The sequence below is a fragment of the Triturus cristatus genome, chromosome 6 (assembly GCF_964204655.1).
Source record: "Triturus cristatus chromosome 6, aTriCri1.1, whole genome shotgun sequence".
NCBI classification, from domain to species: domain Eukaryota; kingdom Metazoa; phylum Chordata; class Amphibia; order Caudata; family Salamandridae; genus Triturus; species Triturus cristatus.
In genome coordinates this window covers 786913968-786939906 of record NC_140589.1, presented here as the reverse complement: position 1 = coordinate 786939906, position 25939 = coordinate 786913968, and the positions used below count along the sequence as shown (strand labels likewise).

Here is a 25939-nt window from a genome sequence, read left to right as displayed (position 1 = left end):
TACGACGACTTTCACACATCAAATGGGACATAAGATAGAACTGTTTTGTAAACTTTATCCTGAGCAAAATAGTGAGAATGTGCTGAAATGTGATAAGAAGACATAACAAAAGATTAACAGTAAACATTGCATGCACACTTCATCCAGATGATGTACACAGGACTACAGCATACACATTAGCTTCTGGTGGGAGGTCCCAATTAAAAGACCTTTGGATAATACTTCAAAATACTAGGTATAGACTTAGTTGTAGTTTCACAAATGTACTTTATCTCTGTTACACTCTGGATATTGTCAAGCAAAAACTCCTAACATTAATTCAACAGTGCTAAGAGATTAGCATATGATAGCAAATGCTAGATGGTGACCTGTATGTGGGTCTCCATATCACATTAAACGCCTATTGTCAAAGTATCTGATCATTTTACAACAGAGAGTTCAGGGACACTCCCATGGTCGCAGGTAACAACAGCGTTAAATGCAAGACAAAGGATATGCAGCTTTTAGTGCCAGTCTCATGCAGATCAAAGGGAAAGAACTTAAGAGCCTTTCAGGTGAGAAATTATTTGCAACACTGAATTTCTGTATTCAGCAATACAGCTATATACAGCTTTTAATTACTGCATTCACTAGTACCATCTACTTCCCAATAACCTTATGCGCAAAAGGTGGTAGTTAAACCCTCTTGGGACCAAACGGCAACAACTTTTAGCAGAGAGAGAATCAAATGAAAAATGTAGCTGTTCTGAGGAGTCAATTTAGAAACAAACAGACTACTCTTTGTGTTCTCGTTTCCTGTTCCAACAAAGAGTGCTACATTCTCTGAATCATTATTCAGTTCAATTGGACATGTCCACTACTTAGTATTTAGTACACAATCTGAAAGGATGCACTTGTATAGTACATCTAAGCACAAGGTTTAATACCAGTTTCAGAGCAACTGCACCACAAATTATTTCATCTGGTTGGCATCATTCAAAAACCTGAAGATTTTTTAATTTCAACGGCAGAAATCCTTAAAATGTACTTGCTCAAATAGTAGTAGTGGAGACATTATGTAAAGTGGTGAAACGTATTGAACAGCATGACACGCACATCAAACTTACCAGCCGTAGCTTTTATCTGGTGTAGGTATTGGATCATCAAAAAAGGAGTCGCCCTCATTGTCTTCATCATCTAAACCAAGTTCACTTCTCTCACTGGCTTGTGGCGGGTTGTTCAATTTGGTGTCAGGCTTTGTCTCACTCGCTGAAGAGTTGCTGCTGCTTTTGCTCTTAGACTCTCTCACAGAGTTGCTGTTTTTGCTGCTGTTATCGGGGGTCTTTAAAAAGATATAAGCATGTTTTAACATTTACAAATCATTTGTCCAGTGAAACAGGGACAGCCGTTTCTTGACTGTAAATGTATTATCTTAACAAACTGATAACACAGGTATTTAAATGAAACATTTGTCTCCTTACTAGTAGGTTTAATTTGAAAGGTTTTACTGTTAATACGCACCAATTTTCCCAGCACAAGAAATTACTTTACCCCTTTTGAAGGAAAACAGCGTCTTTCTATTCAACTAATGCAAGTATTCCAACACCCAACTTTCAACCAATGTAAGTATTAATGAAAAATGGTACACAAAGAGAATCTGGGTGGCATTCAAAGTTGAGGACTGTTTTTAACAAGGAGGAGTTGAACTCGGCAAGCTGTTTCTGGTTATAGCATGAACAATTCCAAAGTCAGTGATTTCTCCATTCAATCTTATAGCAGTGCATTGGAAATCAAATTGATAGAGACTGCAAACAGCCCACATGCATTCACTATAAACAATTATGCATTTACCAATAATACTTCTAGAGGTAATAATACTTCTAGAGGTACAATTACAATTAATCTGCTTTGAAAGTTGTGCTTAATGTGCAGAGGTTTTGTGCTAAATATTTGAATGAAAAATATATATGTTTTAGAACTGATGTTCTTCAGAACCCTGGGCAGAAGTGGTATGGATGGAAAGGGGTACAGCAGGCCTGATCTCCACTCGCGACGATAGCCGCCTTGGAAACTCCCGCGAGCAGTATTGCTGACACTAAGCGTTCTCTTAGGAGGTGAACAATTCTAACCAACGTTCTCCCCACTGTTGAAAGAGACCTTGCACCACCTCCGACTGGAGACGCCATTTGTGATCCACTAGGCATCGACGGCTGAGTTTGTCCGCCCTGGCGTTCAAAGAACCCGCCAGGTGTAGAACCATCAGATTATGCCCTCCTGGTCCAGCCATGTCCAGAGACACAGGGCCTCTCGATAAACGGTCCACGACCGACCCCCCCCCCCCTCCTCTTATTGCAGTACCACATAGCAGTGGTGTTGTCCATGAACAGCTGCACTAGCTTCCCCTTCACAGAGGGAAGAAAGGCTTTCCATGCTAATCTAATCACTCGGAGTTCCAACAGATTTATGTGGAACCCTGTCTCCACCGGAGACCAGTGTCCCCTAAAGAACAAATTACTTACCTTCGATAATGATGTATCTGTAAGAGACATATATTAGTTATAGATTCCTTACCTTAGAACTACCCCCAGGCGTCAGACTGGATCTGGAGATGTGTTTCTCAACAGTACCGCTGCGCGTCGGTAGGTGGCGTCGGTCGACTCTGCGTCTGTCGTTGGTGTTGTGGTCACCGGGGTGAAGTCACGGTGCCTTCTTAGACGCCGCCCCTGCACCCTGACATCAGTTCTGACATGACTTTTAATGCCAGAGCCATGAAAGACACTGACCACTGGTGTGCCACACTAGGGCCCTGCAAGGGAGTCCCTATCTCTAGAAGTCAGTTCGCAGAGCAGGGAGGATGGGTGGGGCGGTAAGGAATCTATAACTAAATTACGTCTCTTACAAAGGTAAGTAACTTGTTCATTGAAAGAGACTATTAGTTATAGATTCCTTACCTTAGAATAGATACCCTAGCAATACCAACCTCGGAGGAGGGACTGCGAACCAAGTTCACAGCAGAAAGTCCTGGAGGACAGAACGGACAAAGTAGCCTTCCCTCCGGACTGGACTATCCAGGTAGTAATGTCTGGTTTGTGTGTGCATAGAAGCCCTCGTGGGTGCCTGGCAGATGTCAATGAGTGCGACTCCACGTGACAAAGCAGTAGTTGCTGCCGTAGCTCTAGTGGAATGAGTTTGCAGCCCCACTAGAGGTTACTTTTTAGCTAAAGCATAACAAATCTTTATAAAAAGGACAGCCAATTGAGAGATGGTACGCTTTTGCACCGCCCAACCTAAGGTTACAGACTATTACTCTGCCTAACCAAAGGTGGGCAGGGTAATAGTCTGTCCGATGTGAAAAGGAGTGACAACTTTAGGTAGGAACGAGGGCCTCTTTCGAAGCACCACTTTGTCCGGATGCACCGAGAAGAAAGGAGGCTTAGAAGAAAGAGCCTGAAGTTCGCTCACTCACTCTGCGAGCAGAGGTGATGGCAACTAGAAATGCAGTCTTCAGAGTGAGAAGCCGAAGAGGACAGTTGTGCAGAGGCTCGAAGGGATCCCACATAAGATAAGATAAAACAAGGTTCAAGTCCCACTGAGGCATTATGAAAGGAGATGGAGAAAAGAGATGAATAATGCCTTTCAAGAACCTACTTACAATAGGCGACTTGAACAAAGAGGGCTGATCAGGTAGCCGCAGAAAATCAGAAATGGCTGCCAGGTAGCCTTTAAGAGTGTCCAGAGCAGAGCCCTGCTGGGCCAAAGAGAGAAGGAACAAAATATTCTCCGAAAGAGGATCCACAGCCTTTGCTGTGCACCATGCCACAAAACTTGTTCCATCGACAGACTTGTACCCTCTTAGTGGATGGACGCCTGGCTGCCAAGATAACATTACAGACTTCGGGAGGAAGGTCAAAAGCTGTTAGGTGTCGCCGCTCAATCTCCACACATGGAGTTGGAGGCTGGACAGGTTCGGGTGGAGGACCGCCCCCTGCTGCTGCAACAGAAGATCGTCCCGAAGGGGCAGTCTGATCGGAGGATCGGTAGACATGCTCAGGAGCTCGGGTACCAGACACTTCGTACCCAGTCCGGTGCCAAGAATGACTTGGACCAGGTCGCGCCTGGTTTTCTTCAGCACTCAGGGCAGAAGTGTTACAGGCAGAAAGGCGTTCAGGAGGCCGCAACTCCACTTGCGACGAAAAGCATCGCAGAGCGAGTGCCGCCTCGGAAACTCCAATGCGTAAAACTGCTGACATTGCACGTTTTCTTTGGTAGCGAACAGGTCTAACCAAGGCTCTCCCCAGACCTTGCACCACCTCTGAGTGAAAACGCCATTCGTGATCCACCAGGCGCCGATGGCTGAGTTTGTCCGCCCTGGTGTGCAGAGAACCTGCCAGGTTTTGAACCACCATGGTCATGCCCTGATGATCAAGCCATGTACAAAGGCGAATTGCCCCTTGAAAAAGGATCCACGACCCCAACCGCCCTGTTTGTTGCTGTACCACATGGCTGTGGTGGTGTCCGTGAATACCTGCATTGCCTTCCCTTGAGGGAGGGAAGGAATGCCTTCTGATCCAAGTGAATTGCCTGGCGCTCCAACAGGTTGATATGAAACTCGGACTCTGCTGGAGACCAGACTCCTCCGATATCCGCCTCTCCCAGGTGGCCACTCCCTCCCAGAAGTGATGCATTGGTCACCACCGTAAGATCTGGTTGAGGAAGGGAGTGGGATCTGCCCCTGACCCTAGCCACCACTGCAGTTGTTGCGCAGTTCCCTCAGAGATCTGGACGTAGTCGGAAAGATTCCCCTGATGCTGTGCCCACTGAAACTTCAGGTCCCACTGCAGAGCCTGCATATGCCACCTGGCATGGTCCACCAGCAGGATGCAGGAGGCCATGAGGACCAGCAGCCTCAGGGTCATTCTCACCGAAATACGGGATACAGACTGAAACATTGGTATCATAGCCCGAATATCCCGGAATAGCTGCTCGGGAGGATAGGCCCGAAACTGCACTGTGTCCAGAACAGCTCTGATGAAAGGGAGCAACTGAGAGAGTGTCAGGTTTGACTTCAGCACGTTGATAGTGAACCCCAGCGAATGCAGGAGGTCCGCCGTAGTCTGGAGACGACAGCCTGGGGCGAGCCCGCTTTCAACAGCTAGTCGTCGAGATAGGGAAAGACTGGAACCCCTGATCTGCGCAGATGAGCTGCGACCACAGCCATCACTTTCGTGAACACCCGAGGGGTACTGGTAAGGCCGAAGGGGGGCACAGTGAACTGAAAATGCTCGTGGCCTTCTGTGAACCGTAGGCAACGTCTGTGGCATGGCAGGACAGGGATGTGAAAATAGGCGTCCTGCAAGTCCAATGCCACCATCCAGTCTCCAGGGTCGAGGGCAGATAGAACCTGAGCAAAGGTTGGCATTTTGAACTTCTCCTTCCGGAGGAAGCGGTTGAGGGTCCCGAGGTCCAGGATAGAACGCAGGCCTTTGTCTCCTTCTTGGGCACCAGAAAGTAGCAGGAATAGCAACCACAACCTACTTCTGGCGCAGGGACCCTCTCGACAGGTCCGTTGGCCAAGAGAGCTGAGACTTCCTGGCGGAGTAGTGCCAAATGATCCTCGGACATGTGATTGAAAGAAGGTGGCATGGAGGGAGGAGTAGTCTCGAAGGTGAGGGAGTAGCCCCGTCGGAATATCTGCAAAACCCACCTGTCTGACATGATGGATTGCCAGTGGGGGAGGCGATGGCGAATCCAGCCATCCACTGGCCGATGATGGGCCTGAAATGTCTTACTAGGAGTGTTTGGAGGCTGCTGCGGGGTGCAAAGGGTGGACTGGGCTGCCCGCTGGTTCACTGACCCGTGTCGGTGGGCCCCACGTCTGCGGCCACGCAGAGGCTGGGCAGCTTGTGTGGTGCGGACTGGGGCGGACGTGGTGGGGTGCCGCTTCCGTAGCCACAAAAGGGGCGAAAGGTGGACTGGAGGACGCAGCGAGGCCTAAGGATCTGGCCATAGCCTGAGAAACCTTGAAGCTCTCCAGCGCAGTGTCTGCCTTGTCACCAAAAAGGCGATGGCCATAGAAGGGCATGTCCAGAAAGGTCGCTTCAACATCCCCTGAAAAATCAGACATCCTCAACCAGGCGTAGCGCTGAAGGCCTAGCGACGTGGCAATCTTTCTGCCCAGTGAGTCGGTGGTATCCAGTTCACATTATGCCTGGGTGAGCAGAAAACTCCGCTCTGCGTTGTGCAGTGTAGTTTTTTGCCTGCTTGCGAGTGGTAGGTTCACGAGAGCGAGCTGCCACTCGTGTAGAATTTCTACCCGAGCAGCAGTAAGACCAACGCGAATGGCAGTTCGCACTACACTCTGCCACTTGTGGAACTCCGCTGAGATTTTATGTCACTTCGGGGAGTTCCGCATACCGAAACTCCGCGAACAACGCCCCAGGCCTGGTTCACATCTGATCATGAATTTGGCTGCGTCTCTCCCATACGCCACTGCCTAGGAGAGAACAGCCCGGGCACTGAGGCAGCACCTGCCCAGCCGAATCCCAGACTGTATGGGTGTAACAGCCCAAGAGGCACGCGGTATTCACGGACCGCAGTGCCAAGCTGGAGGAAGTGAACATGCGCTTTAAAAGATGATCCAGCTTCTTGGATTCCCTGTCCGGGGGTGCAGAAGGGAATGCGCCCTTGGAAGAAGAATCTTGGACCACCAAGCTCTCAGGGGAAGGGTGTTGGGTGAGGAAAATGGAATCGCCCGCAGCCGGGCGGTAGTAGCAGGCAATCGTCCGTTCCACAGGAGAAACTGTGCTGGGCTTGGACCAAGTGCCCAGAAGGATGTTCATGAGGGCTTCATTGAAGGGCAGGAGGGGTTCAGAGGAAGTTGCCGCCGTTAAAAGTACCTCTGTCAAGAAATTGACAAACCCTATAGATTTTGCATAGGCAAAACGTGTTGGCTTTGTCAATGCTTGTTGTCAGCTGTGTTTATAAAGAGGCCAATCACTCAAGGTGTTTCATGCAGAGCAGTGATGTGTTCTTTACAGCGGGGGGGGAGAATTAATCTACATCTGAGCAACAGCTTACTAGGGTAACTATTGTTTTCAGATGAAACAAGGTATTGACTATCAGTTTTTTTATTTTTTATTAAGAGATGTTTGAACTTGTAAGGATTTTAAACAGAGATGTATGGGGCCTGATCGCTATTACTGACGGCAGTGATGCACTGAGGAAGTATTCCTAGTAAATAAATATGAGAAAAACATCCAAGTAATTGTTTTATGAGAGACTGCAGACACATGCACTCTCAGTGCATGTGCAAAAGTAAATTAAAGAAAATAAATTAAAAAAAGAAGACTACCTGCTGACCAGTGAATACGACACTATATGAGTTAAAGTTCCTCTGTCATTATGTTAGAGACCCTTAAAGGTCAGGAAATTCAATTTTCCTGACTTTTTACCTATTTGATGAATCTGCACGCTACATGGCAGAGGACTGGATCTCAAGTTCAAATTTGGCATGGTCTGTCAATAGGGGTCAAATCTGTTGGGGGAATGACCCGTAAAGGGGGTATGGGAATCCTGCATGTAAATCTTTGATCTTTATTAGAGCTCTTTATTAGAGCAAAAATGTACAACAAACTTTGCATGACAATAGAGGTTGTTTTAGAATAAGTCCTTTTTGTGATTTGGTGTGAATCAATTAATTAGTTTTTGTATTATTAAAGAAATAAAAGATCAAACTCAGCAAAGTGATATATAATACTAGCATTACATCTGTAAAGAGGTTTGTGAAGTTTGGTTGGGGGGGGCAGCTTCTGGAACTGCAAACCAATAAGGCAATTTTGTGACGAGCGGTTCATCTAACTGGCCAAGGATTTTTATCCCAGTCTGCAATTATGCAGTTTTAAAATGGAACCATGGTTCATGAACCATGAATTGCAGAACCATTTGGAGACCCCCTGGCCAGAACAAGCTACTCACAGCTTCACACCAGTTGCTGGTTGGAGGCACACCCCACAGGGGTAGAAAATACCATCATCCAACCATAATCTAATCACCATAAACTAAGATTCATGAACCACAAGTGCCAGTTCACAGACTATCGGTTTTGTTATAATGATCACAATCAATTACCATTCAAAAAACCTTAGTTTATGATCCAACAGTTCACAGTGTCATGGTCAACTGTCATTAAATTAACAAAAATTACAAATACAAACCTGCAAAGATTCAGTGAAAAAATACTGTAAGAGATTTTATGGTTTGAACAAAAAGTTAACAAACTGATATGGGACAGATGAGGTTATAAGCATCACGGGAAATGTAACAGTCAAGGTAAAACTCAAATGGAAATAAAGAACAGGTTACTTACCCTAGGTAACGCCTTATCTGGTAGAGACTCGATTTAGCAGAAGATTTCTCATCTTAGAATTACCCCAGGTGTCAGACTGGATCCTAAAATGTATCGTGAGTAGAACCCCTGTGCGTCGGTAGGTGGCACTGATCAACTCCGTATGGCAGAGCCCGTGCAGGATGTGACGTGCGCAGTGCCTATATAGGTGCCACCCCAGCGCGCTGATGTCAATTTCTTTTCATGACTTTCTACACCAGGAGCGCGGAGCCACGAAAAATACTGATCACTGGTATGGAAAACTAGGGGCCCGAAAGGGGACCAGCCCTGTCTCTAGAAATCTGTAGGCAGAGGAGGAATGAAAGGTGAGTGGGTAAGGATTCTGTGGCTAGATAAAGTCACTACCAGATAAGGTGTTACCGAAGGTAAGTAACTTGTCATCTGATTAAAACTTCTTGCCTTAGAATTCATAACCAAGCAATACCTCCCTGGAGTGGATTTTTCGCAACAATTTCAAACCACAACGTCCTGCAGGACCGAACGGGCAAAGTGCCCATCCCTATGGACCAGACAGTCGAGGCTGCAGTGTTACGTGAACGTGTGCAGTTGTCCAGGACCGGAACTCAGTGAGCTAATGCAGCAATGGCAGCCGGCATTACAGCAGACTGGTGGGGCTTGGGAGGTTGGGGCCGAAGATAAAAGCATATACAAATAAATCCATTTACCTGCCTCTCGCCGTATCGCCAACTCTGTGGTCTTATGCTGCTGCACTGCACAGGCTCCCCTGTGGCCAATCCTGAGGCTGCTCTCATGTTTGAAAGCAGCTGCATGATTGGCCTGAGCACCACAAATTTGCGCTCCCATGGAGATTGGAAGTCTGTGCTTTGCTGTCTCCAATCCGGCAATGCAGCTCGGGTTGGAGACAGCTCAGTTTGCATGTGTGTTTGACCGGCCTGAGATGGCCGGCTAAACACACATGCACATTGACAACAGTGCTGCTCACCATTTTCCCTCCAGCCTCACAGCTCGTCATTGTCTGCCCCTCCCCCAAGACTCGTTACTGCTGAAAAATAAAACAATTATAAACCTCTGTTATCTTTTTATTTTTTTAGTTTTGAGGCTGCTGGAAGGGGACAGAGGAGTGCCGCTCTGCCGCTGTAATGTAGTGGTTGGAGCTGGACTCTGGTGGAATGAGTACGCAAAGTCTCAGGAGGGTTGCTTCTTGGCCAATTCATATCAGATCTTAATTCAGAGCACAATCCATCAGGACACGCTATGCTTCTGCACAGCCTTTCCTTTCTTCGCTCTGACATACCATAAAGAGGTAGTCATCCACCCAGAATTTATTTTGTATGGTTAAGGTAGAAAAACAACGTTCTTTTCAGGTCCAGTTGGTGAAGCCGCATCTCTTCTTTTAATAACCATTTAAGGTGCCCAGAACAGAGCCCTGCTGGGAAAGGGAAAGAATAAAGAGAATAACCTGTTGTTTTACAGCTTGGTGTGGATGGCACTGTGCTAATCCTATGCTTAAAGACTTTGTTATAGAAATAGCAAAATACTTTGTCCCTTTCTAGCTCAGCATGGACGCCACTGTGCTAATCTCATGCTTAAAAACTTTGCAGTAAAAACAGACACTTGAGGTGAGAAAATTCAGAGTGTCGCTGGTTTTGTAGGATGCTCTATACAGGAGCTGCTCCTCAAATACATTTGGAAACTACCCAGAGTTCTCTGATTCTTTTTTGCATTACTTGTGCAGCACTCCAAGCCTATAAGGGTATTGTTTTGACTTGTACTGGTTACTCCCTTGTGTCTGGACAGAGCTGAACGTCCCTAGAGAGCTATAGTGATGACAAGGCACTTGTCAGGGGTTGCCTTTGTTCATTCAAGGTGGGCTTGGATGGTATTTTACCTATCCAAAGTTGTAATACTGTGTCTGAAGTGGTAAAAGGCTGTTGTCGCTTTACAGCTTGGCATGTATGCACTTTGCTAATCCTATGCTTAAAAGCTTTCCTGCAAAAACAGACATTTGAGGTGGGCAGATTCAGAGTGTCGCTAGTATTATAGGATGCTCTATACAGGAGCTGCTCTGCACCTAAATTTGGCAACTACCCAGAGTTCTCAGCTTCTTTTTTGCACATATATTACCTACTGGCGGTCGCCCGTAGGTAGTTTTAGTTAGGACCTAGCTCCCATAGGAAAAGTATTTTTAGACTTGCTTATAACTTTGGTGGTATTTGACGGATGTTAACGAAATATTCCCAAAAAAGTGCACACGCTATGTCTAGTTCTTAATGGAAAGTTACAGAGTGATCCGTAAAGTGGGGTCCGAGAAAAAGGGGCGGGGGGTCATAAAATGTGCATTATACATACAACTTCCCATAGGGGTTCTTAACACGACTACAGCCCGAACTACTGGACTGAATTACACCAAATTTGGCAGGGTGGTAGCTCTTGGTGCAAATCCGTTCAGTAGTTTCGGAGTTATTAAAGGAAAAACAAAATTGTATCTCTAGGGACGCAAACTCTCCGCGGATCTCCTGTGGTGGATCTGCAAATTAATGCGCCACCAGCAACACTGTGACTGGCTTACTACAACCTGACCGGGAGGTTGTAGCCACCATTTTAAGAATCGTTGAACTGTCCAGGGGACTTAAACTTTTTCTGGTAAATTATTAAAGGGGTCAGGGTATTGGTACCGTGATCCAATGGGAGTGTTAGAGGAGTGTGAGAGGGACCTATTTTGGGTACAAATTAAGTTATATCGGGGTGGTTCCACTTCAGGAATCTGTGGATGCCCCTGTGAGGCTGAATTCGGTCCCCCAGTGGAAATCTGTGATAGAGTGGTGAATTTAGACGCACTTTAAATGAAAAAAAAAAACACTTTCCTGCCCACTCAGACACCCAGACTGGTACTCACACACCCATTTACAGTTCCGCGCAGGCAATCATGCACCCACTCACCCACTCACAGACCAATGCAGGCATTCACACACCCACTCACAGAGCCATACTGGCACTCTCAGACCCAATCAAAGATCCACAAAGGCACTCACACACCCACTCACAGATCAACACAGACATTGACACACCCACTCACAGACCCATGCAGGCAATTAGACTCACTCTCATACCCATGTAGGCACTCACCACCCACTCAAAGACCCACACAGACACTAAAACAGCCACTCACAGAAGCCACTCAAGCACTCACAGACCCACATAGGTACTCAGTCATCTACTCAGACCTATGCAGGCACTGACACCAACTCACAGATCAACTTACATACCCGCACAGGCACTCGCACACCCACTCATAGTTCTATGCTGGCACTTTCACACCCACTCAGAGTCCCACACAGGCAGCCACACACCAACTCACAAACCCCATGCAGCACCTCAAACCCAGTCACAGACCAACCCAGGAACGCACACACCCATTCACAGACCCATACAGGCACTCACACACCCACAGACCCACACATGCACTCTCATATGCACTAACAGAACCACACAGGCACTCACAGTCCCACTGACAGAGCCACACATGCCCACTCAAAAGATCAATGCAGGCACCGATAAACCTACTCACACACCCACACAGATACTCACAGACCCATTCACAGATCGATGCAGGTACTCACACCCACTCACAGTCCTGTGCATCCACTTACACATCTACTTACAGAACCATAGAGGCATTCTCACACCACTCACAGACCCACAGAGGCAGTCACACATCCACTCACAATTATATGCTGGCACTTTCATACCCACTCAGAGTCCTACACAGGAAGTAACACATGCACTCATAGACCCACACAGGCTCTCACTGAATCACACATGCAGTCACAGAGCCACTCAGAGAGCCACACAGGCACTCATACATTAACTCACATATCCATGCAGGCACTAACAAATCCACTCAAAGGCATTCAGAGGCCCACTCATAGATCCATGCAGGCACTCTCACACCCACGCACAAACCTATGCAGGCAATCATATACCGACTCAGAGACCCATGCAGCCATTTAAACACCCACTTACAGACTTTCACAAGCACTTGCACACTCACTCACAGACCCACTCACAAGATCCTCAGAGGCATTCACACACCCACACACAGTCACACATCCACTCACAAACCTGTACAAACAAATCCTAAATGTGTGCTTTTGGTTTAAAAAGATGAACCAGTGCTTCGGAAATAGGGTGGCTCTAAAAAAAGCCTATGTGTTTATGGTGTGCAGATAATAACTACACATAAAAGAGGATGCAGTCTTTCATGTTGTTGAGGAACACCCCGTTGCTTTTCTCTGTGAAATGAACTACATAATTTCCATATATACTGTCCATATCAAAGCGTAAATTGTTGTTGTATAGAGTCATTGTTGTGGTCTCTGAAGGAAAGCTGAAACAGTTTTACTGACATGTTTCCTGGATTTGTCTATCTGTGGACAGAATTTGTTTGAATACTTCTGCCTCTGCAAATGTTGGAGAACACCAAGGCAGTGTGTGGGGAAAGTGCCATTAATTTACCAAAGGTATCCTTCATTATGATTTTCAGCCCAACCCCAGCAATTGTGCCTAGGTAATTTCCACCACAGTGCACAATCATGAGGTCTGGATGTTGACAATCCACAATGCTGTCAACCAAAGGTAGTAATTGATGCCACTTTCTGGCCAAGTCAAGTAATGTATACATTAGGTGAACCCATGTCCCTGTCAATGCCACTCTTTCAAGCACTCTCTCTGGCCCCAAACACAAAACTATGGCCCAAAATCCACATTCTAGCCATTTTGGAGGTAAACTGGAGTAGCTCACAAGAGAAGACTGCCGCTGAATGAGACAGTGTTCAAAATGAAAAGGCAGTTAAAATGGAGGACAGTGCCTAAATGAAAAAAGAACATATTAGTTTGGATGCTGTTAATTGCAGGCAGCTAAAAGTAGGTAGTAATCTTGAGAAAAAAGAAATTACTTCTGCAATTAGGTCACGAAAAATGTTAAAAATCTTATGCTGCTTATGATGCACTTGATATTCCAAACAGTCAACCACACCTGCTACAGTTCAGTTCAATGTGAAGGTAGCATGGTGCTCACAGAAAGGGTTGTGGACTTTTGATCTATTGCTAGCAGTCAGTGTTCCAAACATGGCTTCTATGGAAAGGAGGCCCAAAGTGCTGGGGGATTGTAAATCTGAGCAGCATAGTGGTATGGAAATATTGCTCATTAGGAACTGTTTGGGTTTTAATTTAGTAGTTTTTAGAAAGTAAGCTATAAATACTATGCTTTAACAGTGGATTGTTAAGTGGTGTTATGGGCTCCTGTGTGTATTCACAAATCCTCCGTGATGTTACAGGGGTGGGGGACGGGTGTGGGGGGGGGGGGAGGGGCTTGTGCTGAGCAACTGCAGCAGATTTGTGAATTCGCTGAAAGTCACTACCAAACTGATCTTCCAAATAGGAGTCTTGCAAAGGGTTAAAAAACACTACCAATTCAGAAGTGGTATAACAAAAGTAAAATATGAAAGGAAGGTTGTGATTTGATTACAACATCAGTAGCACTTAAAGCAGAGTGGGAATGGTTGCCATTAATGGTTCCATTGTACTTGTATACCATTCCTAAACTTCGGACTTCAGATTTTCACTGACAAAAGATTCTAGCTGATACTGAGATAAAAATTGGAAAACAGCAAAGACATTTCACAGATATGTTAATTGGGGTGTACTTTTAAAAAGTAAATGTATATAAAAAGTGTATATAAGGTGCAAATATATTATATATTTTACATCTAGAACATATCGCATTTTTACCTTTTAAAACGTATATAAAGAATATTTATTAAAAGTAAATCTACAGTTTAAAAAAAAATTACTAAATTAAAAAGCAGAATGAATTGCAGTATACTTCGTACTAAAAATAAACCCTAGAAATTAACTTGAAATACTTAACATTACAGGGACATAAACCTTTGAATTCACTGGAAAAAAACAAAGGCTACAGGGACATTATAGTTAGGCTTGGATTATAAACACAAAAAACCATAGAAATTCAGCAGTTCTAGTTACCTAAGCTAGCTATCACTTATGTCCCCACAATGTACAATGTACCGCTTATGACCTCACATATTACATCACTCATGATATGGTCAGTGACATCACTGATGCCATCTCAAATGACACCAAGTCAAGTCAAAGAACTCTATTTGATTTATAAAAATCATAAAAGCATAGTTTATAAAAAAATCCTACATTGTACATAAAAAATACATTGATAGATCAGCAGTTTCATTGATATCCTGAGGACAACAGTTAGACATGTTTTTTCTCCATAGAAAAAGCCCAACTTTTTAGAGCTCACAATAGTTTATAAAATTTCAAGAAGCTTAAATAATTATTAAAACCTGATAATAGAATTTATGTTAACAGATTGTTCAATTTCAAAAGAGACAGTAATAAATTGTGTTCAGAATTATGGAAAAGGGACAAACATTCAATTAAAAGTGTGATGTGCATTATTGCAAAATGTTATACTAAAATTTAATTTATGATACAGACATTGCAATGATGGAATAGCAATATCCTCATAGCTGACAATGAGTTGTTCAATATCAAGAGGGACAGTAATAAGTTTGGTTTAAAATTTGAAAGGAGGTTGAAAAATTGAAAACAAGTGAAGAGTTTGTTAATGCAAAGTTTGCAACAATAAAAAAGCAGTTTCCTCAATGTTATAGGAAATACGCATGGCCATAATGCTTCCTAATAAAAAAGGACCTCCGTATAAGTTAACAGCATAACATACTTCAGGAGATTTAAGGGAAAGCAAAAATCTAAAGCCTTGTTGATATGAGCAAGGGCTATGTGATCCCAGGAGAGGGAGCAAGAATGTTTTTCTACGGGTTTTACAAAGTGCACATCACTGACAACACCATCCACACAACCAGTTACACATCCACTCACACAATCACTCCTACACCCACTCACACACCCATATAACTCACACACACCTACTCATCCATAGCGCCACTCACTAACCCATACAGCTACTCACACACACACACACACATTCACCCATACAGCTACTCACATACCTACTTATTCACCTATACAGCCACTAACATACCCATAAAGCCACTCACATACCCACTCACTCTCGATACACACAGTCACACAGCCGTTCACATAATATAGGTTAGAAATAGTATCACTCAGTAGTACACAAAGTATACAAATTTTACTGTTGTAGTGCCTTAGTATATATGTTTCACACTCAAACTTCTATAAAACAGTCACAATCACTGGATGATGTCATGAATGAGGTCATGATCATGTCATGAGTGATGAGTATGTGAGGTCATAAGTAGTGCACTGTGGAGGCATAAGTTATAGTAAGCTCAGGTAGCTAGAAGGGCTGAGGTTCTATGGTTTTGTGTGTGTATGATCTGAGCCCAACTATAAATTCCCTGTAATCTTTGTTTTTTTCTGTGAAATATAATATATATATAGATTTATATTTTAGCATGATAATTCACAATAAGCAATGTAAAACAATTTTAATTAGGCAGAAGATAAAACATGTCTCTGCTGTACTTGTATTCGGAGTAGAAACATACTCAATTACTTCAAACATATTGGTGCTTTATTCACAGGCTTTTAAATTGCACTGGCCAGAATGTTAGCAGCACTCCCATTTGAAATCCTGCACCGGATTAAGTTTTTGTAGCAAGCATGACATTCAGTATAAGTAATGTTAGATGATTACATTAGGGCATAAATGAATAACTACCCGTCTGGTGCCCCATTATTTTCTTGATGCTACCCTTGAAACAGGAAATGGTTGTTAGATGTCTAAAGAAAGCAGGATAATCAAATGAGAAAAAACCAGAAAACCCCACCATGGGAAAACACTAAGGTATGTTTATGAGGTGCTACCCAAACAGGGATCATAATAGGATTTTACAAAGGTACATACATTTTAATAAAAATTGTTTCTAGTTAGTCCCAGCGTGCAATCTAAGCACCCGAAGGAGCACACGTGAAAGAATCTAATTCAGCTGAATTGCCTCTTTCTATTTAACGAGGAGATCTGCTTCTCTTCATCATTTAGGAGATAGATATTCTGCTCTACGGTTCCAGTTGGTCATTCCATTTTCAATCTACTAACTATCTACACAGGCTTAGCAACACCGTTTTTGACAGATGTGACTTCACAACTCAAAATGGACAGGTAGGGTCAAGCAATTTCAAAGGAGGTGGAGCTCACTACAACTTTTCACTGTCTATTTTGCAATGTTGGGGTACGACAGACCTACAACTCTATTTAAACAATCACATTATTATGTAACATTAATCTAATAGTCATTAGTAGAAGAAAACATATCCAATCATCCATCCTGCACATTTGTCAATTATATTACTAATAATACATGCTCACATGGAACATGGGGCCTGTTACTGGGAGTTTCAGGCACTGCATTCGAAAGACGACCTATGGACCACTAGTGACAAACTCAAATTAGCAATCATTTAATTGATTGCAGGAACTGACATTACTATATCACATCACAATTTTATGTGTGCAAAGCAAGCCTCCAGCAAAAAAATAAAAATAACGAAAAATATCTAATTTTCTTTCAATCTACCAAAGAAAATGTAAATAATTATATGTATATATGGATAATGATCCCTGTAAGGGCAGAGTATGGAATGCCAAATAACTAAATTTTGTGTTTTTTTCTTTTTTTAATAAAGGCTGTTGGTGTCACACACACTTTAGTGTTCTCCCATAGTTGCCTGCCATAATTTTTGTCATGTTAGCTGCCCACTGATGCCCATTAGGAAGTCCAAAAGCTCCAGCTCAGCCTTTCTGTTCCCATGCAGGTTACCTGTTCACCAGCCTTCTTACTGCTCCCTGCATGTTTATGAAGTCCTTTATACCTTGGTATCTGAGCACGAGAACAGAAATAACAAGAATGTTTACCACAAAACAGAAAAGCTAACTAGATTGGGAACACCATTTGTAAAGGAAAAGGGAAACGAGGAAGAATTTATGTCCATCTTACTTGGGTTTCAGAAAAGAAGCATGACCTCATCTGCTTTCAGATGACTAAATAAACAGTGGTTCACACTTGTTATCAAGGTTATTACAAAGTTGCCCATCTTCCAACATTTAAACCCTGTGGAGACTGGAACTGGGTTTGGAAATTAAAATGTTTTTTTTAGTTTGGGCAGCCAGTTTACCAGCTGCATTAAAATACATTGTTGCTCGCTTTTCATCAGTAAACTGCTTTTGGGATCATTTAGGCTTACATTAGATGTATGAACCAAATTCACAGCTCCGAATAGGATAGAGTTGTATATGTACATGTTTTGGGATGGTGTTAACTATAACAAGAGTAGAGTTCAGCTACAGTATATTTAGGGCACTGCTCCAAGGAACTTTATAATCAACATTTTTATATAAACAGGTTGGAGAAGTAGTTCACATGGTTACTATTTAATCTTACAGCACAGAATTGATCCACAACTATGGCTCAGGGTAAAAGTGTTCTGAAACGTAGCTGAAATCTATACAACCCATATCAAATAGGTTAACCTGAATGGGGACATAGTCACCATATGCTGTGGACTCACTGCACTGGTCAATAGTTTCCATTATGTGGTAGTTTTCATAAGAACTTAAACCACATAATTAACAAAGTCAACTTTGTAAAAAAAACTTACAAAAAAAAGACACACCAACCAGAGAACTGATACGTTATTTATATACTCTCCGAAAGCAGTTTCAGAGGCACCATGAGACTGTAAATAATATTCTGAAAGACATTCTCAAGAATTACATCCACACTTCACTGTAATGGCATTTGAAATCACTCAAAATAGGCAGGATATGATTGCCAGTAGCTTCCAGTCACCAGCAGTGAGAGAGCATCATATTCCTTGTAAAAACACTGAATACAGCCTGCTGCCAGGGGAGGAAGGTGAAATGTCACTTTCCCAAAAGAGCTAATGGCCTTTGCACCAGTCGTGGATCAAAGGTTCAAATTCATATAAATATTTTTTTAGGTGGCTCAACAGCTTTCAGTTCCAAATTAATGTGCCATGTTCATATCTCCTGACCAGTACAAACCAATTACTAAATAAATGAATGAGCAAATACATAGGAGGAGTTGTATTGTCTTCCAGCAACAGGCAAAGGACCTACATACACCAAATGCAATCTAGTTAGGGACAATGCCCAGATTCCATTTGGTGCAGGCATTGAGCCAATAGTCAGGAAACAATTCAAAAGATCCTCTAGATTTACCATTGCCCTACAAGATGAACAGCGGAGGTTGCTAAAGTCATCTTTTTCTAGATTAATCATCCTTCATTGTCAAACTACGGTTGCATAAAGAAGGTCGCACTGTAGTTCTAGAAACCTGGGTGCTTATATTTAGCCAAACAAAAAGCGGTTCTTTCAGAGCCTTTAACGCTATGTTTGAGGATTACTTGCTGTTGGATGCCTCCTGAATAATTCTTAAGGAATACCCGAATAGAAGCCTCCACCATCAAGTATTACTCAATGGGTATCCACCATAAAGTATTACTCAAATATAGCTCTAAATGACTGTGTAATCAGAAGAAGAGGGAATTTTCAAAGAACTGGACCCTCCATTAAAAGTAGTAAGCCACTATCACAATGTTGAACAAAGTGCCCAGTGCATAGAGGTACTGGAAGGAGAAGACCACATAAGGGGATGAATTCACAACTTCGATAATGTATACAAGCACAGAACAGCATCCTTTTACGCAAGATGTTAATAGCTTCCTCCACAGACAAATAACAGAGGGAGAGGTAAAAAATGTAACACCTCCCTGCAGGAAACGACTAACCCATTTGTTTTTATATCTACAAGTATTCTTTCAAACCCTTTTAAGACATCCAGGCGATGCCATTTAAAGACAAATCTTAATAATGTTGCCCATATGAGGGATAGTAGTCAGCCTTCTCTTTCCAGAACATAATAAGTTAAATATCGACAATCTCCTGGCTCTGCCAATCTATGTTCTAATGTGGCTGAAATCTTTCTGATAAAGAAACATGGCCAAAGTGTTTGTTTGCAAAACATACATGCAAAGAACAATCACCAAAAGGCTTACCTTGCTCGTTCCAGTGTGTGTGGTAGGTGCACTCTGTATGCTCGGCTTCCCATCAGTAAACCTCCAGGGGGATGGTGCTATGTCAGCTGTGTCCTGGGTGACCTAATGGCCAAAACAGTGGGCAAAAGCAGAGGCTTGACACCTTTTTTGCATTGATAAAAAAACACACATCCATAGTAAATTTTAAACATTCTAAAAGTCATTGCTTGATTTAGCAGTACACTGAGATTTGGCACCAATATCCCTAAGCAATAGAGGAACCAAGTATGTAAATTAAAACATTTCAGTCATGGAATAACCTTATAACCAGTGTGTACTTAGTTACTAGTTAAACTGCAACTCTTCAGGATAACACGGCTTACAAATTGGCTGTACCAATGGATTAAAATGATGTTTCCTTGAAGTCAAGGGAGACTAAAATCCTACATTAACTACTTGTGAATGCTATCAATATGTGGAACATATCACACTTTGGTTTTAAAAGGTTATCACTGAGATGTGAGAAGGTAATTTCGGAGTAATTTGAAGCTGGCATTTTCCATATGCATCATACGACTGGAAAAAGGACCCACAAATCAAGTAGACATGTTCTTTTACTTTTCCAACATCAATATTGCAAAGAAATAGTTACTTACCTTAGATTATGATCTTTCTGGCTGATACTCTACTTGCAGATTCCTCACCTTCTGAATTTTCCAGGCGTTAGACTGAATACACAAACTTTTCCAATCGCTCTTCAGGGTTTTCTCCACTTTGGCGCCGGAAGTGACATTCCTGTGACAACACCGGAGTTATAAAGGATACCTGTTGGCATATTGGCGCCATTTTCCCATCCATTTTTAGCATGCCTTCAAGGCAGACAGATGAAAATGACATCATATTGGCAGGTGTAGTTCATGAAAGTATTTAATTATACACAAGAATATAAACGTGACCCTTAAGAAGAGGACTCGTCTAATAACCAGCCATGCAACGGGGAGGCAAGAGGGCTTATGAGGAATCTGCAGGTAGACAAAGTATACACCAGAAAGATGGTTACTGAAGGTAAGCCACTGTTTCTTCTGATGGATACTTCTACCTGTAGATTCCTTCCCTTTTTAATCGACTCTCGAAGCTGAACCAAACCAGGAGGTAGATGAATGACTGGTCACAACAAAAGTCGTTAAAGGTCGAGCTGGTGGAATAGTCTTCCCCCTGCTCTTCAGAATCCAAGCAGTAATGCTTTGCAAAAGTGTGGCGAGAGGTCAAGTTCACCACCTTGTAGATTTCTGCCACTGGCGCATCTCTCATCAGTGTAGAGGTAAAAGACTTGGCCCTAGTAGAATGAGCCTTCATACCCTCAAGAGGATCCTTGTGAGCCAAGGCAAAGCACATTTTGATTCACAAGATGATCCACCTTAATCATGTCATCTTGTGTGCTGCCTTGTCTTTCATTTTCTAGTGGTCTTGTCTATAGAACCTTTTTCTCCCTACATGGGATGTGGGAGAAATTCAGTGGGGTAATGGTTTGATCAAGGTAAAATAGGGTAACCAACTTTTTCACTTTTGGCAGGAAGGTACCCTGTATCTGAGAACCAGATTGTCAAGATAAAAAGAATCGAACTGAGGTTTAATGCAAAATGCATGCAAATCACTCACGTCTAGCTGATATGATGGTGATGAGAAAACATGTTTTAAAAGTAAGCAGCTGCAAAGGGCTACTCTGCGATGGTTCAAACAGAGAATCCACCAAAAACATGAGAACAAGATTAGGGACCCATTGAGGCATTTTAAATGGTGATGTGGGAAACTTGTTTATGAGACCTATCAGAAACTGCATAACTACAAGTGATTTGTAGAATGGTTGGTCATAAAGACAGAGAAACACTGATAAAGTCAACAGGTAGCCCATAACAGTGCCAACTGTGTACATTTGTTGATCTAAAGGCAAGACGAAGAGCAGGATGTCAAACAGGTGGGCCTGGAGAGCGTCTACAGATGTGTCTGCACACCACTTAAACCTATTCCATCTCCCTGAATACACAACCATTCTGGCAGAATGTCTGCAGGCACATAAGATGACATCCACCACTTCAGAAGATAAAGGAAAAGAATTCAGGTAATGAAGCTCAGTCACCAGGCATGAAGGTGGTGCCCCTGAGATAGCGAGTGGAGCTCTACCCTGTGAGGGAGACTGAGTGGGGGTACGGGGTCATAGGGGGAGGTACATCAGGTCTGCATGACACACTATTCATGCTACTCTGGGACTATTAGTATGACTTGGACACTGTCGAGGAGAATCTTCCTTAAGACCAGAGGAATTAAGGGTATAGAAGTAAACGCATGGTGAAGTGGAAAGTTCCACGTCAAATGAAACGTGTCCGCCAAAGCTCCCTGCAGTGGATACTGGAGGGCATAAAATTTCAGGTAGTGAGGGTTTCTCATCAGTGGCAAAGAGGTCCACAGCTGGAGAGGCCCAGAGGCTAAACAGATATTGAACCACCTGCAGATGAACGACTTGTGATCAGCAGGGTAATACCAACTGGGATTGTCCGCTCGAACATGGAGGACACCAGCTAGGTGGTTAGCTATACACCAGATCAAATGGTCATGAGCCCAGCACCAGAGTCACAGTGCTTCTTAGCCGAGAAGATACGACCCTACTCACCCCAGCTTGTTGATGTACCATAGTGTGGTCATATTGTCCATCAAGGTCTGGACAGGCTGGCTGCGAGGGAAGAGAGGAAGTCATTGTGGAGACCAGTGGCCTCTGATCTCCAACTCCTCAACCCTAGAGTGGACTCATCTGTGATAACTAAAACCAGTGTTTGTGGGGGTTGGAAGCCCCCCTCACCCCAAAGACAGATTGCGTTCTACACTCCACCACTTCAATGCTCTGCAGAGTCCTTGCACATCATAACAGAGCTCTGAAGAACACCGCTGTGTTGGAATCACTGCCTGCAGAGGAACCACTACAGGACCCTCATATGCCAGCGTGCATGAGTGACCAACAGAACGAAGAAAGCTAGCAGACGAGGAGTCATAAGACCATCAGAAATGGCATGTGCGCTCCATTCTGAAACATCAGACTCCTAATATGAATGTCCTGAATACTCTGTGGAGGGGTAAAGGCTCGACTTGATGTAGTGTCCAGTACTGTCTCTAAGAACAGGATGCGCCGAGAGACAACTAAATGGGATTTGGGCTTGTTAATCGAAAAACCAGGATCGAACAGCAACTTGGCAGTCATCTGCAGGTGACATGACACCATCTCTGGAGAGTTGGCCTTGATGAGCCAGTCATTAAGGTAAGGGAATTCAGGTACTTCTACTCGTCTGAGATGGCTACAATCACCTCAGTCGGCTTCATGAAGAATCGAAATGCGCAAGTCAGACCAAACAGTAGGAGAGCAAACTGGTAGTGTTTGAACTGCACCATAAAGCGAAGGTACTTCTTGTGTGACTGTAGAATAGGGATTATGATAATAAGCATCCTGCAGGTCGACAGATACGCTCCAGTTCTCTGCTTCTAGCTTAAGCAGGACCTGAGCTAGGGGCAGCATTTTAACTTCTCCTTTTTTGAGGAACCAGTGTAGAATCCAGAGGTGGAGGATTGGGTGAGGACTGTCGTCTTCTTTGGTAGCACCCCTTACCCTGTTGTAATCCAGTACCAATGCTGCTGCACATTTTAGGAGCGCCTATGAAAGGGTAGGACATATCCCCTTTCCACAATTTACAAGACCCATAGGTCTGAAGTAATAGCCCTGCAGGGGCTTATATAAAGGAGACCCCGTCCTCCTATGGACTCCTTGTGTTCCGACAGGAAGGAACTAGGCTGCGTCCCTGCAGCAGATAATGAGGAGAAGGAAGAGGAGGGAGGGAGTGAAAAGGCACATTTTCTTTCTTTGGCCTGGCCTCAATACTGCCTGTGCAGTGGGCTTGCCATTGCTACTGCTGTGGACGGCCCCAAAAACTGCCAGTCGTCCCTCTGTTGCATCTTAAGGTCAGGGGATTTTTCTGTCGCCTTACTCTGCTTGAGCCACTCTTAGGCAGAGTCGGCTTCAGCGCCAAAGAGATAGGAGCCGTCGAACAGCAGGTCGATTAGTGTAGTTTAGACAGCCTGCGAGAATGCAGAATTTCTCATTAATGCGTGGCGACGCAGAGATATGGCGGTCCCAACAGCCCTAGCGACCGAGTCTTATGTGTCCAGTCAGGAATGTATGACCGGTTTTGCTTCAGGCTGGCCAATCCCTATAAGCTCTAAAAAGTGGGACTGAAATAGTCCGGAAGGTTAGCCAAAACTGTTTGTGCCATGCCCCAAAGCATGTGTACGTAGCGACTAAGGAGACAGGTGGCATTGAGCAGACGGAGGGCCATACTGCTCGCTAAAAGGTCTTTTATGTGTACTGCTCCATCTTTTTGGATTCACTATCAAATGAAATAGGGAAGGCAGCCAGTGATAGCTTGGATGAGCAAGAAGCTTGAACAAACAGACTTTCCGGCAATGTATGGTAAGGGAGGGAAGATGGGTCGCCAGGCGCCCCCTTGTACTCCCTTGCAATCGCTCTACGAACTGTGGTGAAAGTCGTATTTTTTTCCGGATTGCAAGGATGGGTTTCACGAAGGCTTCTTTAAAGTTGAGCAAAGGGCCTGTTGTCTGTTTTGAGCTATGCAGAACCTCTGTTAAGATGTTAGATTTCATCTTGGTAGTCGGAAGCAGTAAATTCAACATAAGTGCCACTTTCTTTATTAACGTGTTATGTTTTAACTTCAGGAGGCGGAAATCCAGTTGGTGATGTGTCTAATCCACTTAAATGCTTTAACCCCGCAAAATTCTAGTTCTAAAAGAGTGATTGCCCATCACCATCATCTGTTTCTTGATAGGGTCCTGCAGGGATGAGAATCCCAGAACTGCCTTCCTTCAACTAGCCGCTAAGCCTCACGGCATGATCAATGATGAGGCACCTCAGGCAGGGTTAAAGCTTTCGACTGTGCTGGCTGCAGCACCTGCAGCATTAGGTGCAGTGCCACAGGGGTAGAGAGTGGAGCCTGTGGAATTGTTTGCGGGACAAGAGTGGCAATAAGGTCTTACAGCAGCGTTGGGGTCCAGGTCACCATTGGAAGGGTAAGAAATGGAGTGAAGGGAGCCGAATGATATGGCATTGGGAGAGCTCTGAAAGATAATCTTATAGGCTCTATGGGGCCACTTGGTGTACCAGAGGGGACCATGCTTCTCCTGAACATATACATGGTTTTTAGGAAAAACACTGGATCTATCACAGACTCCAAGACTGACTGGGCTGTACAAGCAGACGGTAGCATCTCTGGGATCGGAGTCAGGTATGAAGGAACCGCAGGCACCAGATCCCCTGAAGCATTTTCTACTATTTCCAGCTTTCACGTGGACAGCTAAGAAGAAGTATGGGGTTTTGGTGACTTACTATTGGTATGATGCCATTCTAATTTGTGTTACCATTTCTTACTATGCTTTTTCTGTGACTCTGGCGGGGACTCCGGTGTACTGGACGTTGCCTTGAGATTGCACCGTCCTCTTCGCTCATCTCTTACTATGGCCAGAAATATCTTGTCCTCCCTCTCCTCAATGACCTTGTTATTGTTGATTTAGAACGCGCACAGCTACTCAGAGGAGTGTCCCGGCCTGAGCCCAAAAGGAAACGAGAACAGTGGAAAGTAGAGGCAGAAAGGGGAAAGGCTTCATTGAATAAGAAGGTTTTAAGTTTTTTCCTGAACTGAATAGGGTTTTGAAGGCAGCGGAGCTCCAGGGGGAGGGAGTTCCAAGACTTAGCTGCAAGATAGGACAAGGAGCTGCCACCCTTTCTTTTCAAATGGATTCTGGGTATGGATGCCAGACATGTGTTTGAAGAGCGCAAGATTCTGCCCGAGACATAAAACGAGAAACGTTTCCTCAGATATGCCGGGCCATACTTGTAGAGAGCTGCAAGGGCCGTGACTAAGGCTTTGAGCAGGATACTAGCTTTTATTGGCAGCCAATGCAAGTTGCAAATATGTTGTCTCACGCTAATGTGTTTGGGTAAGACGAGCAGCAGCCGCGCAGCGGCGTTCTGCACAACCTGCATTTTATCCATAAGATAGCCAGGGAGGCCCACATACAATACATTGGCATAATCAAGCTGGGAGGTGACCAAGGCTCGTACTACAGTTTCTTGCGCGGAGAGAGGCAATAGGGGCAAACATTTTCTAAGTAGCTTCAAGATGCCGAAGCAGGTACCAGTCAATTTACTGATCTGATTGGCAAAGCTGAGTTTTTCGTCAAACCAAATCTGGAGGTTTTTCACTGAAAGACCCGAAGGGGATGGACGGGGGGCATCAGCAGGCCAGCAGTCATGCCAAAATAACAGAGGTAACTCCCCGAAGAACAGTATCTCTGTTTTATCTTCATTGCATTTCAGCTGGGCTGAAGCAAACCAGTTGAGAACCGCAGACAGGCAGGTTCTGACGTGAGAAGTAGTGGACTCAT

General features: G+C 44.0%; 1 protein-coding gene across 7 annotated transcripts in view; it reads right to left on the bottom strand.

The window, feature by feature from the left end:
• The window catches only part of CEP43 (centrosomal protein 43), a 252623-nt gene that overhangs the window by 72357 nt on the left and 154327 nt on the right, over positions 1 to 25939 (bottom strand). For 4 of the 7 annotated variants that reach the window (XM_085611361.1, XM_085611359.1, XM_085611360.1 and 1 more), the window contains 2 exons: positions 19463 to 19564; positions 1107 to 1321 (listed from right to left, as the gene is read on the bottom strand). In XM_085611361.1, the coding sequence (XP_085467487.1) occupies positions 1107 to 1321; positions 19463 to 19564 (317 nt within the window). Of the gene's footprint in view, positions 1 to 1106; positions 1322 to 17205; positions 17266 to 19462; positions 19565 to 25939 lie in introns of all 7 variants that reach the window. The other 3 variants (XM_085611356.1, XM_085611357.1, XM_085611358.1) reach the window with 1 other exon arrangement.